The following is a 15973-nucleotide window of genomic DNA, read 5'->3' on the forward strand; positions in this document are numbered from 1 at the left end:
GAGGGTTTATTTCACACTAGTGTGGCAGCTCCTTGAGGTTCTCCATGACAGCAGCATGCCTATGTCTTTTAATGAAGTATGAGAATTCATGTCTTCTAGGGTAACATCTCTTCAATCAAGCTATTTATCAGAATTCTAGAGGTTTGAACCCTCCATACACGTTTTCCTCTGCTAATTTCATCATAATATTTCTTACTTGTACTTGTTCAGCAGAAACTATTATTGTTATTGTAGAAAAACTTTATTTACTACACTATACCGTTTTTAGGACAAACACAGAATGAAAAAATAAACAATATAATAAAAGAGTAGTGGAATATTGATGTACACTTTTAGTGGTTAGCTATAAAGGTCTATAAAGTATTTGTTTATGAAGTGCCATCTCTGTAGAGGATTACTTAGTAAACTAATTGTTACAACAATTGCAAAGCTCTTATATGAAGCAACTGGCAGGGAATTATTTGTGAAATAGTTAAATCATTGTGACAGCATTTTATAACTTAAATGATGTCTTATGTTTAAGGAAATACACCAAATACAGTCTCCAATTTTAATTAAGGATGGAATTATCCTAAAAGCAAATACCCAGCTCTTTACAAGTATCTAATGATAAGCTGGAGTATGCATCAAAAAACCACAGTCATTTGAGAAAATCTAAACAGCTGAAAATGTTTTGGTGAAGACACAAAATATTTAAATAAGGTCTCCTAATGCAATGGCAGAACACACAATAAAAAGCCTTGCAAGCTTCTCAACAGCAGCAGTAATGTGACTGGAGTTCATTTATGTCTTCCCTCTTCATGTAGGTGGCAAACTACAGATTAACCTTCCTAACTCTTGCCTAAGGCCTTTGGCAGATGGTGTTATCCTAATTTAATTGTGGTGGTTTAGGAGGTTATAGACTTCAACCTATCCTTTCACTCTCTGTCTCAGGTTTCTGCTTTTTTGGTAGTAGCAACAAGGACTGTGAGTGTACTGGTCTCTCAGATAATGCAGTTCATGACCTGACATAAAACCAGTAATGGCCATAATTTTCAGGTAATACACAAGGCAGGGTATGCATCAGGCTGTGAACTGTGGCATCTGACAAGAGGCATGCTCTCACTACTGTGGCAGTCTCCCTTTGGAAGCAGGGGCAGAAGCCTCTTGAACCTTCTGCAGCAGCAATGGCAGAGCTCACCACTGGAGTCTCCAGCCTTTTGGAGAGCTAAGACAGAAAGAGCTGCTGATAAACGAAGTTTGGAATGTTCTAATCAGTACAAGGGCAAAAAAGGATTCAGATGAAAAAACAGTGAAGCAGGTCAGATGTAATGAATACAGCTTCCTGGTTCTGCCTTGCCTGCAAGTCATGTACTCTTCTCTGGTATCTCTTTATGTGGCCTAACACAACACAGCATTTGAATCAAGAATGCTGTTTCCTCTAAAAATAAACAACAGGGAGAAGGAGAAAGAAATGAGAACATGAATTGATTATGAAGGGCTTTTTATTTACAGTGGTCCTGTCCAGGGAAGATGCTTTTTGGAGCTGGGCATGATATTACATACGTGCAGGAAAGATTCTTAGTTACCAAACTTTAGGTGTACATTTTATCCTAATTGATTTGTAAGACAAATCATTACATTCATGTCTTCACTAGATATCTCTTCAGACAACAGGGCCAGAAGGGAAGCCACTAATGTATAATGAGAGCAAAGAATATAAACCTTTTATTTATAAATTATCCAATTTCATGCCTTCTCTTTTATAACATAAACATCAATTTAATGTAACATCATTACCTTAGTTTAGACTTATCTGCAGGTATCAAAACCTTCAGTGATAGAAGTACCGTAAATGTTTGTTGAGTGTGATTAGAGCTGAGGATGCTTTACAGTTTTGAAAATCTGTACAGTACTTTAAATGACTGGTCTTTTATTTTTAAACTGCCTTTTAAAGATATTTCTTTACAATTCACATGAAGAAGCCTATAAGAGAAACATCTCTGAGATTTTTGGGCATATGTCCCAAATTTTTTGTTTCTCAACCTGGAACAGAGAGCCTCAAAATTCTCTAGCAGTAACTGCATAATCCTGATCTTGTAAAAAATTGTAGGAATCTCTTAATTCCTGAATACTGTATTTCCATGTGCTCAGAGACTGCTGCAGGGAATGCTTTGAAGTGTCTCTACTTTGATCCTTCAGAGAGACTGGGTGACAAGCATGTCAAATCACAGCAGAGCTTAAGTGTCTAACTTCATGAGGAGGTTCTGTACTGCAAATTTTCATTTATGCAACATCACTTAGTCATGGAAAGCAGTGCAATTTTACATACATCCCTGATCTTCCTGTTGTCTTGGAAGATTCCTTGTCTGGATTTGGAAGAGATGAATTTCTTAAACCTTCACAAAAGAAACTGAGCAAGAAGTTAAGGCAGTTAAGTCATGGATTTTACAGCAGTGAATACTGTTTAGGAATCCATCTTGCCCAGCCTATGACAAGTGACTTGGGTTATTCCTTGTTTAGTACTTTCATCTAATCAAAGAGATGTGAACTTCCTGAGAATTAAGTGGTGTTCAGGTGTGCTCTGCTCTGAAACATCCCTCTGAGTTTTGGAACCACACTGTGAAAAATCCATAAATACATAAATTTTATGATCTTCTGAGGAAACAGGTTCCCCAGTCAGAATTCTCCACAAGTTTTTTTAAAAGGAGCAGAGAAGAACCCATGCAATGTAGACCACCTGCTACTTCTCAGGAGTACAGATAGCAAGAAAAGTCATAGCAGGCAGCTCTTATAGGAGTACTGTTGTACTCTATAGTTAAGAACTACAGGGAACTCTATTTTATACTTTAAAAAGATTGTAAGTATGAAGTAGCATTACTATTTCATTGAATCTACTTCATGAAAAATGAAAGAAAACCGTCTCAGGATTGAAAACTGTCCTCCCTAAAGGTAAGTTGGAAGGAAGGGGATGCATGGAAGAAAGTAAAAAGTGCCAAGCTAGTAAATTTTTGATAATTCAGATATTGTTATTGAAAAGGATAAGGCAGAAAAGGCAAGTTATTGCACAGAACACCTAAGAGTTGACAACAAGACTATATTTATGTACCATTTGTCTGTGGTCTGAGGCAGAGTTTGGGAGAATTTGGAATTACAGAGGTGTGCCAGAAAGAATTGTAAAGGAGCAATATAACCTTGTCATGGAAGGCGAAACAAGGTGTGAAATTGAACTCAAATTAAAGACAAACTGTAAATTTCTACAAGATGGTGAAAAATGAAGGGGCAGCTGATTTAATACAGTGGAATGGATTCCAGAGACTTGCAATGAGATACAAAACATCCTGAAAAAGTAGAGAAATGGAAACAGAGAATTGGGGTAAAGTTAGGTGAGCAAGAGAAGGGGTGATAGATCAGATACAGAGAGAACATCAGTGTATGCAGCAAGAACTCAGAAACTGAGGAAGTTAAGCTTGTATTCCACAGCTCTATAGCCCTGTGTGCTCAGATTAACTCCTCAGAGAGACAGTGGTGACTTAGGAATGACAGAAGTTCCTGCACAGATTTCCAAGGTATGAAACAGGCAAATTTACTAATCTTCTAAAGTAAGTGAACCAAGTTACACGTAAGTGTATCTGCTTTCAGAAAGTAGCAACATTGCAATTTGAAATGTTATTCAACTTTAAATTTAGTCCAGGTAATTGATAATACTCAGATCTTTGTATGCAAATGCCAACCCAGAAAATAGTTCAAGCAAAAAACAAGCAAGTCCACAGTTATCAGTCACGCATTTTAAGTCTAGCAAAGGAAACTCAGGCATATTGGGTTTGTTTCAGCTGCTGAATGGAAAATAAAAAAAGAGGAACTTCATGCAGAGCATAAATTTAGTCATGATGCCACTCTGTGAACACTTTGTAAGCCTTAGCTAATTAGTCCATTCAAAATCCCTGCTGGGAAAACAAGTAATATTCTTCTAGTTTTACAAATGAGAGATTGGAAGGAAAGTGACACTACTTTAAATGTCTTGCCCAAACACATGGAGATTCAGCATGGTGGAGTGTAATTAAAAGTTAAACAGTGAGTAATTCTTACTGCTGAGCTCAGACTATTCTTTTCTGCATTGCCCAAAAGCTTAGCAGTGCATTCAGGACAGCAGTGGAGATGGATTCTGTAGGTGGGAGTAAGGATCTTCCACTACAGCTATTAAAAATGTATGTGCAAAAAGGAAGCAAAACAAAGGGTAACTGAACCACTCACACTCATATGGATATGCTATTATTATTACATGCGTAGCATTGAAAATGTGGTTCACTGCACATTGAATCATCCAAATATATTGTGAGAACTGATTGTACAAAAAAATCAGTTATTTCTGATTATGCAATGCAATCATTTTGACAACGTCTCAGTAATGTCTACTTCTGTACCAATACAAAGGAAACTGCAAGTTTGCATTAGTGACATTTGCTTCACAGCTGCATGAATAAAATTATTTATTTCAAGCAGAAACCCTTATATAACCCCTTAGTGTAACTTTCATTTGCAGCATCATTTCCAGCAGCTCTCATTTTCACAATGCTATGAAAGTCAACATGTAGACTCAGGATACTTTAGAAGGAGTATATCAGCTGAATATTAGGGTCACTCTTTCAGCCAACAGTAGTCAGCTTTGCTCTGTTATTTCAGTGAAAATCTCTGAGTGACATTCACTGTGCCACCTGATACAATGTACTGATAATTATTAATAGGAAAACATGGTCTTGAATAAATAAATCACTAATAGCAAACAAAAGATCTAGAAAACGGTTTGTACTCATGGGAGCTACCCTTCTCTTCCTTTCATGCCCCCCATACCGAGGAAATGGAACTGTTCCAGCTCAGACAGACTCGGTGGAGAAGTGCAAAAACTACAGCACTCCCTCTGCTCATACTGCCTAGTGTGGCAAGAGATACTCCTTTATCTTGGTGCAGCAGGGGTTCCCATGGTGATACAGCACCCTCTCCTTTCCACTTTGATTAAGCCTGTATTTCTGAATCTCACAAACCTTGCTGGTTGAAATGAAGCACATGACAGCAGCAGATCCATAATATTGTTGGCACATCAAGCAGACTGAAATTTAACATTGTGAAAGTTATTCAAGCACTAATATAAACTCTGGTGTTGCTGTTAAACTGACCCGTGACTGTGAGTAATTTGCTTCGTAGTTTTGACTGAAATTCATCAGTCCAATTTTCTGGTCCTACATCAAAACTCACCCTGAAGTTACACAAATCTATTTTGTTTGGCCTTTGTAAAATGAGAGAAATAAAGAAAAGTTTATGGAAGTAATTTCTGAATTGCCAGTGACAGATATTTTCCTTTGATTTCACACATTTGCAGAAGATAGAAGAGACCTTACCGTAGCTGTCATAAGCCTCTTCACTTGTTCCGTGACCATAGTTATAATATTCAGGCACACTGTAACAGATTCAGATAGCCATGTCACTATTATCATGGGTAACCGACTCAAAATAAAAACAGAGCTCACAAAATAAAAGGCATTTTAACACTTTGACATGATAGCATAGTCCAGCTAGTCTCAGGCATAGTGAATATTTAAAGATATGAAAGAAAATGTAGCCGTCACAATAAAAGCCGTCATACAGTACATCACATTTCTTATCTACTCAGCATGAAACAAATCTGATTCTAAATACGTAAACCTGGAGATGGGAAAAAGACCGAGAGAAATTCTGTTGGGATTTCTTAGAGTCCTTAGAGAGTGAAGACAGGATTTATATTTGGACTGATTGCGGGTGAGCAATTCCAGACTGGGCCCTTTGGCTGCAGAGCTCTGGGTCCCTGAGCCCAAGGGGCTGCAGGCCACAGTGACGCAGTTAGAAACTCACAGGTGCGTGCAGTAGAAAATTCACAGCTTAGATTAAGGTGTTCTGGGAAGTAATGGGTTTCTAAACGTAGAATTGTAGTTCTGACACTTTAGCCACCTTAAGACTTAGATAAATAAGGGTTGTTTGCATTCTTTGTATAGCCTGTAACTGTAAACCTATAAACTATGTGGTAAACCTATATAACTCGCTGCAGGCTGATAATAAAGGGGAATTTGACATGGAAGCTGCATCGGTTGAGACGTGTCATTTGTCCTGTCCAACCTCCTAATAGCCAGGGACCCTTGCTACAAAATTCTATCTGCAAACATGAAGCCTGAAAAAAAGACCACTCTCATTGGCTGTTGTTAAACCAACAAAAAGGGGTGTCACCCCCCATTTACCTGTAATTCTAAGCATTTATGAGTTACCAAACTCAGCACAGTTTGTTTTCACAAAGCTGACTATTGTATGGTGTGGAACCTGTAAACTATTTAACTTTACCAAAAACACTGACAGGTTTCCAGCTTTGATCCTGAAGAAGAAAGCATGTTCCCACTGCCTGTCGAGAGAAATTTGATTCTCCACAGCATTCTTCCTTACGTAGTTATTGGACCCCCATGGAAAGCTTTATACAGCGATCAATAAAACATAAATTAAAAGAAACAAGGTGCGAAATCACACTGAAAAGTCTCAAGCTCACTTTTTTACCTTTTTCAAAAATTGTGTATAGTCGTATTAATATGTGATCAAAATACTTCAGATAGCAGTTGTGTCCTGATAATCAGACATTCCCAGCTATTATGTGGAATGGATATCCAGAAAATTCAACCTCTGAGACATAATTAAATGGAAAGAGAATTATTCACATTTTTGCTTCACTGCTATTATTATTTATAGACTACACTGTGTTTTTGGTACCTGGTACCAAATTCAAGATCAGGCGCTTCTATTCTCAGCTAACAGGTAAACACAAGAATCAGTGTCTGCCCAGAAAAATCTGCAAACTCCATGAACTCCTCTATATTGTATTTCTTCAATCTTCTGTGAACCAAATAGAAAATGTAACACTTTCTCTGTTGATAGTTTTTAGTTGCTGTTACTTCTGCTTCTTTTTTTACTAGACACTGTGTGAGACAGACAAAATGAACAGAAGCAAGCAGCTCAATATTTCTATAATTATAACATTATTGCTCAGGCCATTTTCCATATTGGATTATTGTTTAAAAAATATTAGTTTACACTTGAGAGCAAAGCTTAGTTGACAGTGGAGTGCAAGTAGAAATATTTCAGAAGTGCAATTGAGATAAACAAACAATCTATAACAATTATTTTCTTAACTTAATTTCAAATTTGTTTACAAAGAGCCTATAATCAGATGTTTAATTTCTTGAACTTAGTAGCTATCCATAACTATTCTTGGAATAATTTCTTAGAATGATTCATATTTTATATCTCACTTGAGAACACTGACTGCATGTATCTGATAACTGACAGTCAAGCTATTTTGACTTGGGTCATGTCATCCCCTGAATGGCTAGGGATAGATCTCACAGTTTTTGGCTACAAATATCCATGGATTCACTTTGGTTTTATTATTTTTACTGAAAGTTCAACTATAACTGTTGTCCATTAATTCAGTAATTTAGTCAGAAGTCATTCATGTGAGTGAGTGAATTACAAAGACACCACTATCTCAGAGAGACATAATTCATTTGCTAAAGCAGTTGCAGAAAATGGACATAGGAATAACATGAATGAAATTAACTCTTCAATGAAGACTTTTCCCCATGCCAAGAGAGCTCTATAGGACACAATCACTGTCAAGACTTCCCAGATAATGGAAACCATCCAGTTGCTTGAAAATCAATTATCTAAATATACATACCCTCCTATTGAAATGGTGCAAGAAACAAACAGGAAGAATACATCTTTTATTTGCAGAACACAATATTCATTCTGTACTATTTTGCAATTATTTTACTAGCTAATTAAATAAAATTACAGGATTATGTAAGGTGAAGTAAAGCACTGTAGCATGAGGGTTAAATCATTTACCTAATCATAGCTACAAATCTCATGGCTTAGATGTAAGAAATGACTTGCACTGTTAGGACAGACACATAACATACCACCCAGCCCTGGCAGACAGCCAGACAAAAAGCCAATTTTAGACGCTGCATTTTGGCATTCTGCCCGCTTTCCTGGGTAGAGGAGGGTTTTGGACTAGTGAGTGGTGTTGAAAGAAAAGAAACACAAGAATCCCTATCTTCTGCCACCAGATAAGATCCTAATATTTCTTCCTGAGACATTTTTGCAAACCAAAGCAGCTACCTCCAAAGTTATCTTTAAAAGGAGGCCAATCCAAAGCCCAGTAACTTAACAACAGCAGTCCTGGTTTCAGTGATCACTGATGAGGGCCTTGAGCTATTACCCATCAACATAACATCCAGCAGAACACAAGACTTGCAAGAGCAGGTAAAAGATTCATTGCTACATTATTGGTGTTATATGTTTTTATTTAAGAAAGAAAGACACATTTGTAGAGATAATAAGGATGTGGGATAAAAATCCTGCAGTGAACATTCTGAACTGAAATACACTATCAACAGAACACTAAGTTAATACACAATCATAAAATAAGAAACAAACTGTATTACAACTATAAAAAGGAAGTAATTTGTTACATAATGCATATTTGATGTCTGCGAGCACAATACTTAACAGATTCCTGAAGACATGTAATTCACAGCACAATACGACTGTCATCTAAGTCCTCCAACTTTATTTCCCTGAATATAACACCTTTTTCATACATTTGAGCCAAAATGACATCTCAAATTCCTTGCCAACTCATATTCAAAAGTGTTTTGAAAAACATGTAATTGAACAAAACCTATTTCTTACTATGAAATACCAGAATTAAATTAATATTTTGTGGGCCAGACTGCTTATCCATTCATCTGCTTTATTTTAAACCTCTTTGAATACTCACTATAATCTATTATATGCATTTAGTTGTAGACTATTTCCTCTGTTTTATAGCAAAGTAAACAATGGGCAGTATTTATAAAAAATATGTGATAGATTACAGCTTTACAAACATGAAGTTCTTTTTTTTAAATTACTGAACTACAGAGAGATGTAGTTCCATTTGCATTATGGCCAACTGAGAATGAAGCAATCAGCAAATGCATTCAGCATAAATAATACTTGTTTATATAATTTTATAGTTCTCAGACTGTTCCTGGAAAATACAGTGATCATGAGCTCTAGAAACCACTGACTCTCTTGGCAGTGCTAATTGGAAACAAAACATCATTATCTATCATTAGCATTCATTACTTGCAAGCAACATGAAGTGTAATTTACTTAAAGTACATGCACCCACCTGAAAGCAGGATGCAACACATTTTACAAAGCAGACAGCATTATCTCATTACCAACTGCTCAGCTTTTACTTGCACTATACTTTAACACCAGATTTCTGAAACACAGAAATTGATGTACTATGATTTACACATTAGTAACCTTCTACAGGTAGCACTCTTGGAAAAATTGATATGCACAGGGTTACCTATCTTACAAGCAGTTTAATTGGGTTTGTATATGAGAAACTCTGATGTAATTTTTCCCTATAACAAATATTTACAACACAGATATACGACCCTGTCCTAATTCCTATTCTGTGGCCAAGGAGATTAATAATATATATACTGGAAATATTAATAATCTTTACCTATTTATGCTTAATTTTTTAAACTTTTCATTTTGGCTAATATTTTTGAACATGTCCATTTTAAAGATTTGAAATCAAAGTTCCCATAAACCATGATCTGCTTTCTTCATGCTGATAAAGCTGGATCAGTTCCCAAAAAATCCTCAAAACCCAAACCAACACAAGATGCTTGTTTTTGAGAGATAAGAGTCCTTTAGTGCTTTCCAAACCGTATTATCTTGGGCTCCTATGATATGACAAAGGCTCAAGTACAGACTGTATCTAAATGGCAACCTTTAAAGCCAAAAAAGACTTTTAACCTCTCATTAACTGGGATGTTTTTAAATTCATATTAGTGCAAAAAAAAAAAAAAAAAGAATTCCAGTTTGATTGAGTCAACACTCATGGGAAGCCACACAGCTTTTTGCTCAAAAGCCGGTAGAGAATAGTGCTTTAAAGTGGTTTAGACTGAGAACCACAAACAAGTGTTAAGACTGAAGCCACAAAATCCTGATTCTTGGGTCAACAAACTACTCAAGGGAAGCGTGATGCTTACCACTCAGAGGTCACTGGTGTTAGGTACAGGAAAACATGCCATTAATGAATAGACTGCATTAGTCTTTGAGCAATCTCTTCCTGCACCTGCAGGAAGCTGCTGGCAAGAGACCCTGGGTTATCAACATCACCATTTGGCTCCCTGGCTGCTCTTACAGCTGCAGTAATACAAGGCAGCTGAACAATTCAGGAACTCAAGAACAGAAGCACTTCTTGTTCCCTTGTGCTCTTTGGTCATGTGGGTTTTTTTTTTTTCTTTCTTCCTTTTTCTCTTTTGATTTTGGTTTTCTTTTTTGGTGAAGCATCCATTTAAGCTTTTATTCTCAAGTGTGGTTGCAGACACACAGTGGGCTCACCAAAGCAGAAAGATATGAGAAAGGGTTCATCATCTTTAAACACTGCTAACGAGTGAATCTGTATAGAAGCATGTTCTGTAGTCTATCTCAAAAGATCCCAAGAAGCATTAAGTCTTTGAGTAAGATCTGTTAATTTAGATTTAGCAGATCATATTTTCCTGTTAAAACATTTTTTTTTCTTTTCTAATGGTACTTTTTAACTGGCAGAGTATATGTTAATTGTTGCAGGAGTGAAGACATGATTTATTGGAGGGTGAGCAATTCCAGACTGAGCCCTAAGGCCTGTGGGCTCCTTGGGCCCATAGGGCCTGTTGGCCTCTATGACACAGGAAAAATTCCCTTCTGAGATTAAGGTGTTCTGGGCAATAATGAGGTTTGATATGCAGAATTGAAGCTCTGATACTTTGACCACCTTAAGACCAAGACTAACTTTGTGTGACCTGTAACGTCAACTAAGTTGTGAATGTATAAAAGTCATTGCTGTCGACAATAAAGAGACAGCGACATGATAACCACATTGGCTCGACGTGTCGACTGCTCTGTCCAGCTTCATATTAATTAGGGACCCCCTTTGTTACAGTTAATATAATATAAGAATATTTTACTGGGAAATTTTTGGGAAGGAGCTGGCCAGTTGAGAGGCTTTTGATAAAACACTGGAATTATAACTCTGCCATTAGATAATCATTAGATAATCAAATATAGTCCTTTACACAATGCTTCTTTAGAACTAATGGAATAATATGGTGAAGATTTTAGTGGATAAGGTCTTCCTTTTTCTGAAAGCTCAATTTTGATTGTATCCAGTATTTTTAACAGAGGAGAATATCTCCATTACCATACTCCTGGATTTATTTAGTACCTTTCAACATGCCTGAAGTTAAACCATATTCAGCTGTCTCCAGCATTTTTGTAGGTTTCATTTTATGTTACTGAAAATAGGAATTTAAAACTATTATAAACAATGAAGGCAGTAAAGTCATACAAGCATAGGATTGGAGAGCTAACATAACTGCAAGATGACTTTGGGTTCTGAACTTTTTGCAAAATATGAAATAGAAACGAATCTGCCATTTAATTTCACATGGCAATTTCTATTTATCTATTCTACACTCCATTGTCATTTTCTTATAGATACAGAATTGTGACTATTTCAGAATATAATACCAAATGTCTGCAGACAGAGTGTTTGTAAAGGGAATGATGCAGCATTTTAGGAATCTTAGACAGTTTTAGAGGAAAAACTTTTCTCTAGTTCAGAGTAGTGAAACTTGATTCCACTTTGCTCATCGAATCAAATAAATGAGAAGTGGCATTTGAAAACAGCTTCTGATGATGAATGCCATAAGTAGATTGCTGTGAAGATACATAAAATGTCATATTCTAGGCTTCCTGCCTTGATTGATTTCAACAGATTGGAAATAAAATACAGGGAAATCTTTATTTACAGACAGGCGGATATAAGCACATAGCCAAAATGAAATACGGCAAAATATAAATACAATGCACACTGCTTAAAAAGTGAAAGAGTGAGTAGTAGGGAGAGTATCTAAGTTTGCAAAGAATCAGTGTAACTATTCCACCTACTGCAGCCTGGATTATATTTATGTGTTTATGTATTTTACTAGATAGTAATATTTTGATAGTGAGACAGAAGTATGAAAATCCCTGATTTTATCACCAAAACACTGAACTATGTGATAATCTAGTAATTCAATTAATGATTATTTGCAGGCTTGTCTAACCATTGCTTTCAAACTAAGGACAAAATTTTCATTTAACCATGGATAGTTCACAACTACTCTGCTGTAACTTTTTACAAAGCAAGTGGCTGAAAACAGTGGGGCTTCTGAATAGAGTTCACCAAGGAACATGAACACCCAGCTGAATCTTATACTGCTGTCTTTACAAGTGTATTAGTCTGTTATTTTACTTGCACCACTGCTTTGAGAAACTCATCTTCAGAAACAGATGTACATACAGTACCTTGATATCTGAAGGTCAAGCAGGATGAACTGGAGCTCAGGCAAATATATCCTGCTGATGCAAATAATTCTTGCAGATACAACCGGATAAAATACTCTTCCTAAATAATTTTGCAGCATGGCTTTGCACTGATATGATTGTACTGTAAGCCACATAAGTGACACAAACTGAACTGTGCTCCATGTTGTACTCTTGCATATCAGATCAGAAATAAGTAAGTGATCCCTAAAGCTCCCATACTAGCAGCCCTTACTGTAGAGAAAAAAGAAGCTATAAACACAGGCTTTGGAGTAGACAACATGAACTTCGCAATAGAAACAATAACTAGCAAGAACAGTTTCTTTTCCAAGTCAATAACTTGTCATATATTCAACCTCAGTGGCTGAATATGCTCTTGAAATTTTCTGTGGGTATGAGTAATTAGAGTAATGTAGCACCTATTAGAGGCTGAATGAATAGGCATGGCTACAAACAGATAGCTACTGGGATAAAATTACATTGATATGATCGTAGTATCTATTTTCCATAGCAGCATAGTGGACACAGGCAGCATTTTTGTCCTTTTACTTCTGCTACTAGTATTGGACTTTCCACATACCATATAAAGTGCAGCTTTAGAAATTATTGTACCTTTTGAATTAAATACAATTCAGTGAGGTGAAAGGTATCAGTCAACTTGAATTTCTCTGTTACTACACCTTTTTTCCTTCTTCAGTCCTCCAAGATAATTCCATTTTAGCAATTATCTAATACAATGTTTGTCAGTCTTCAAATCTTGCAAGAACTTAGAATTTATTCCAGATATATTAATGCCATCTTTCTTCCTGTTAAAGCTTAGATTCTGTACCATCATTAACATCTTAGAGGGGAAATTCGGAGATGACATGGCCTATAATATGCAATTCTGCATCAGAAACAGAAGTTTGATTATTTGCTCAGCAGATGCAGGGTGAGTTCGAAGTGTGAGTTCAACAGACCAAAAAGAAGCTCTTAGGCCAAAATGATTGGCATGCCAGCATGAAATGTCAGTCCAGAAGATCACTGCCTAAAGCATTACATAAATTGTTTGCAAGATTAACAGTCAATATTTTGCCAATAATTGCTTCAAGGTCCTAAAATTGGGTTACTGTTATTATTATTATTAGTGCCTGTGCAGGCAGGCATGAGAAATGCCTTTTACCTATGTCATCTTGCAGTCACAGATGACAACATACCATCACAAGGCTTGTACTGCTGTGGGATGGAATCTGTAACAGCAACATCGTGCACTATTTTCAGCTGTCTTTTATCACTGAATTATTTATTCTTCTTGTCAGTAAATTATGGGCTTCCTGATATTTACAAGTCTATTTACAGCCTAAGGTGAGAGTCATAAGCTTTTCTTTCTTTAGACAGCACACACTCGGCAACTCATTTTTCTGCTGACCTATGTTTTTAACAAAAGCCATACTGAAAAAAGGCAGAATAAAAACCCAGGCAACCAGACCCTGAAAGCCATTGCCAATATACCATCTCCTTGTTCAGAAAAACCAGAATGGATTGGTGGATGAGTGTTCATGCCAGGCATTGTGGAACAGGGAAATAATATCAAACTCAAATTTTTAAGCTTCATCAGAAAATCATTGGCTTTGCTCCTCCTTGTTGGGCACTGTTATGGTGCATTTTGGGCTTTACCAAGTTTCTGCTTGCTTTTGTTCTTTGTTTTATAATGGCTTGTTCCATGTACCCCATGTTTTACCCCATTATGGTTTACCCCAGTTATTGTTATTAATCAATCATTGTTTATGTGACACCTGAGTCCTGCCTGTCACTTCGAAGCATCACCCTGATCTCTAGAAAGTTCTGGTGAGGATGTCGAGTGGTTGGTGGGGTCCAAGTCCCCCTTCTCCCTTTGTCCCTTGATTTGTCCTATAAGTTGTCATTTATGTACAGTCACTCCCTTCCCATTCTGGATTAGTTCCAAGTTGTATCCTCCCCACTCCCCACCCCCATATTTATGGTAAAACCCCGTGAGTTTAATCGGCTTTGGCGAGCTGACTCCTGGGTGAGAATTTAATAAAACCCAGCTGAAGTCCCCCACTGGAGTTCCGTCCCTTTATTTCTCACATTGTTCATGCTTCTGCTGAGGCAAGAACCTACAGGATCAGAACTGTATTCCAGAATCCAGGACTGGAACTGTATTCCAGAATACAGGACTGGACCTTTTTGTGACGCCGGTGCCAGAGCTGGCCAGGGAAAGAGGGTGAAAGCCCCGAGAGAAGCACCGCACCATTGCAGGGCACCACTGTTTACTCTACGTATATCTGGATAAGTTGGGCACAAGTGGATTAAAGAGAATATACCCTTCCTGGTTCATCCCCAGACTGACCAGTCAGTCCCAGGTTTCCTTGCTATCTCTTTTGGCTGTGAGACATGGTATCTTTGAAATGAAACTGTTGGTGCTGGCAGAGACACAAAGGCCAGTGGAGATGACTGCAGATGTGGTAGCCGAGCTGAAGATGGCTCTGTTTGCCATCATGATACATCAGCAAATGATCCATTTCCACCAAATGATTCCGTTGGTCTTGGCTGAGGAGTCTGGCCACGCTTTGCGTGTGTACACAGTCTGATGCCTAACAACCTCTGAGTAACCAAAGAAGCTGATCTTCTACATCTCCTCACAAAACTTTGCATCCTTTTCTTCTGGTGATCTAGTGACCTCAGTCCATGCATCCTGGACAGTGGAGTTCAACAGACATAGAAGTTCCTGGTAAGAAAATCAAAAACTGTATTACATTTTGAAAGCTAATAGGATTCTCCTACATTTTCTGTTATAGCTGAGCTGGAAATTTACACTTCTACCATTTTGTATATTGTGTCTATATTTTTAAACAAAGTTGTCAGACTAGAGGTTTGGGATGTAAATCTAGCTGGCAGAGAGCTGTCCTCTGCCTCACTTTCAAGTACACAGAGAGTATGTACTACTCTTAGTGTGTCTGGACAGGCAGATATTCTTATCATTAAGATCCATCTTCCCATTATACAGAAGGGAGGAGAAGAGAGAGAAACAAGGTTTCATTGAGAAACTCAAATTACAGTGCAATATTGCCCATGGGAAGTATGCCAGATCTTGTGTCTTCTCCTGCCCACTGATAGGGTGGTTTCCTTGTTCTTTTTGGTATTGGACAAAGCATTCATTGCAATTACCTTAAAAACTGTATTTTGACATCTGTATGAAAAAATTTCTGAAATGAGTAGGGTTTCTAAATGTCCTCAGAAAATGTGCAGTCTTTCAAAGAATCCTGCAAATAATGCTTACAGACTCAGTTGTGTCCTCGTTTAGGGCAAATTTGGGAGGAAACCTCCAAATGGGGTTCCTCTAGAAACCAAATTCAAGCAGCTCTTCCCCCAGCTGGTCCAGGAAAAATTTCCTTATAGAAAAGTGGAAAAACATGTTTATTCCACAAGCAAGGTGCCCACAAACACAAAAAGAATGAACAATATTATAAACAACTAAACCTCTTGCCACTCTGAAGAG

The 15973-nt window shown here is 37.3% G+C and overlaps 1 protein-coding gene across 1 annotated transcript in view; it reads right to left on the bottom strand.

Annotated features, from left to right (window-relative positions):
• Positions 1-15973, bottom strand: part of KHDRBS2 (KH RNA binding domain containing, signal transduction associated 2) — a 327589-nt gene that overhangs the window by 10520 nt on the left and 301096 nt on the right. The window contains exon 8 of the mRNA XM_066314972.1: positions 5376-5434. Coding sequence (XP_066171069.1) covers positions 5376-5434 — 59 coding nt within the window. The remainder of the gene's footprint in view (positions 1-5375; positions 5435-15973) is intronic.

The sequence above is a fragment of the Sylvia atricapilla genome, chromosome 3, assembly GCF_009819655.1.
Source record: "Sylvia atricapilla isolate bSylAtr1 chromosome 3, bSylAtr1.pri, whole genome shotgun sequence".
NCBI lineage: Eukaryota > Metazoa > Chordata > Aves > Passeriformes > Sylviidae > Sylvia > Sylvia atricapilla.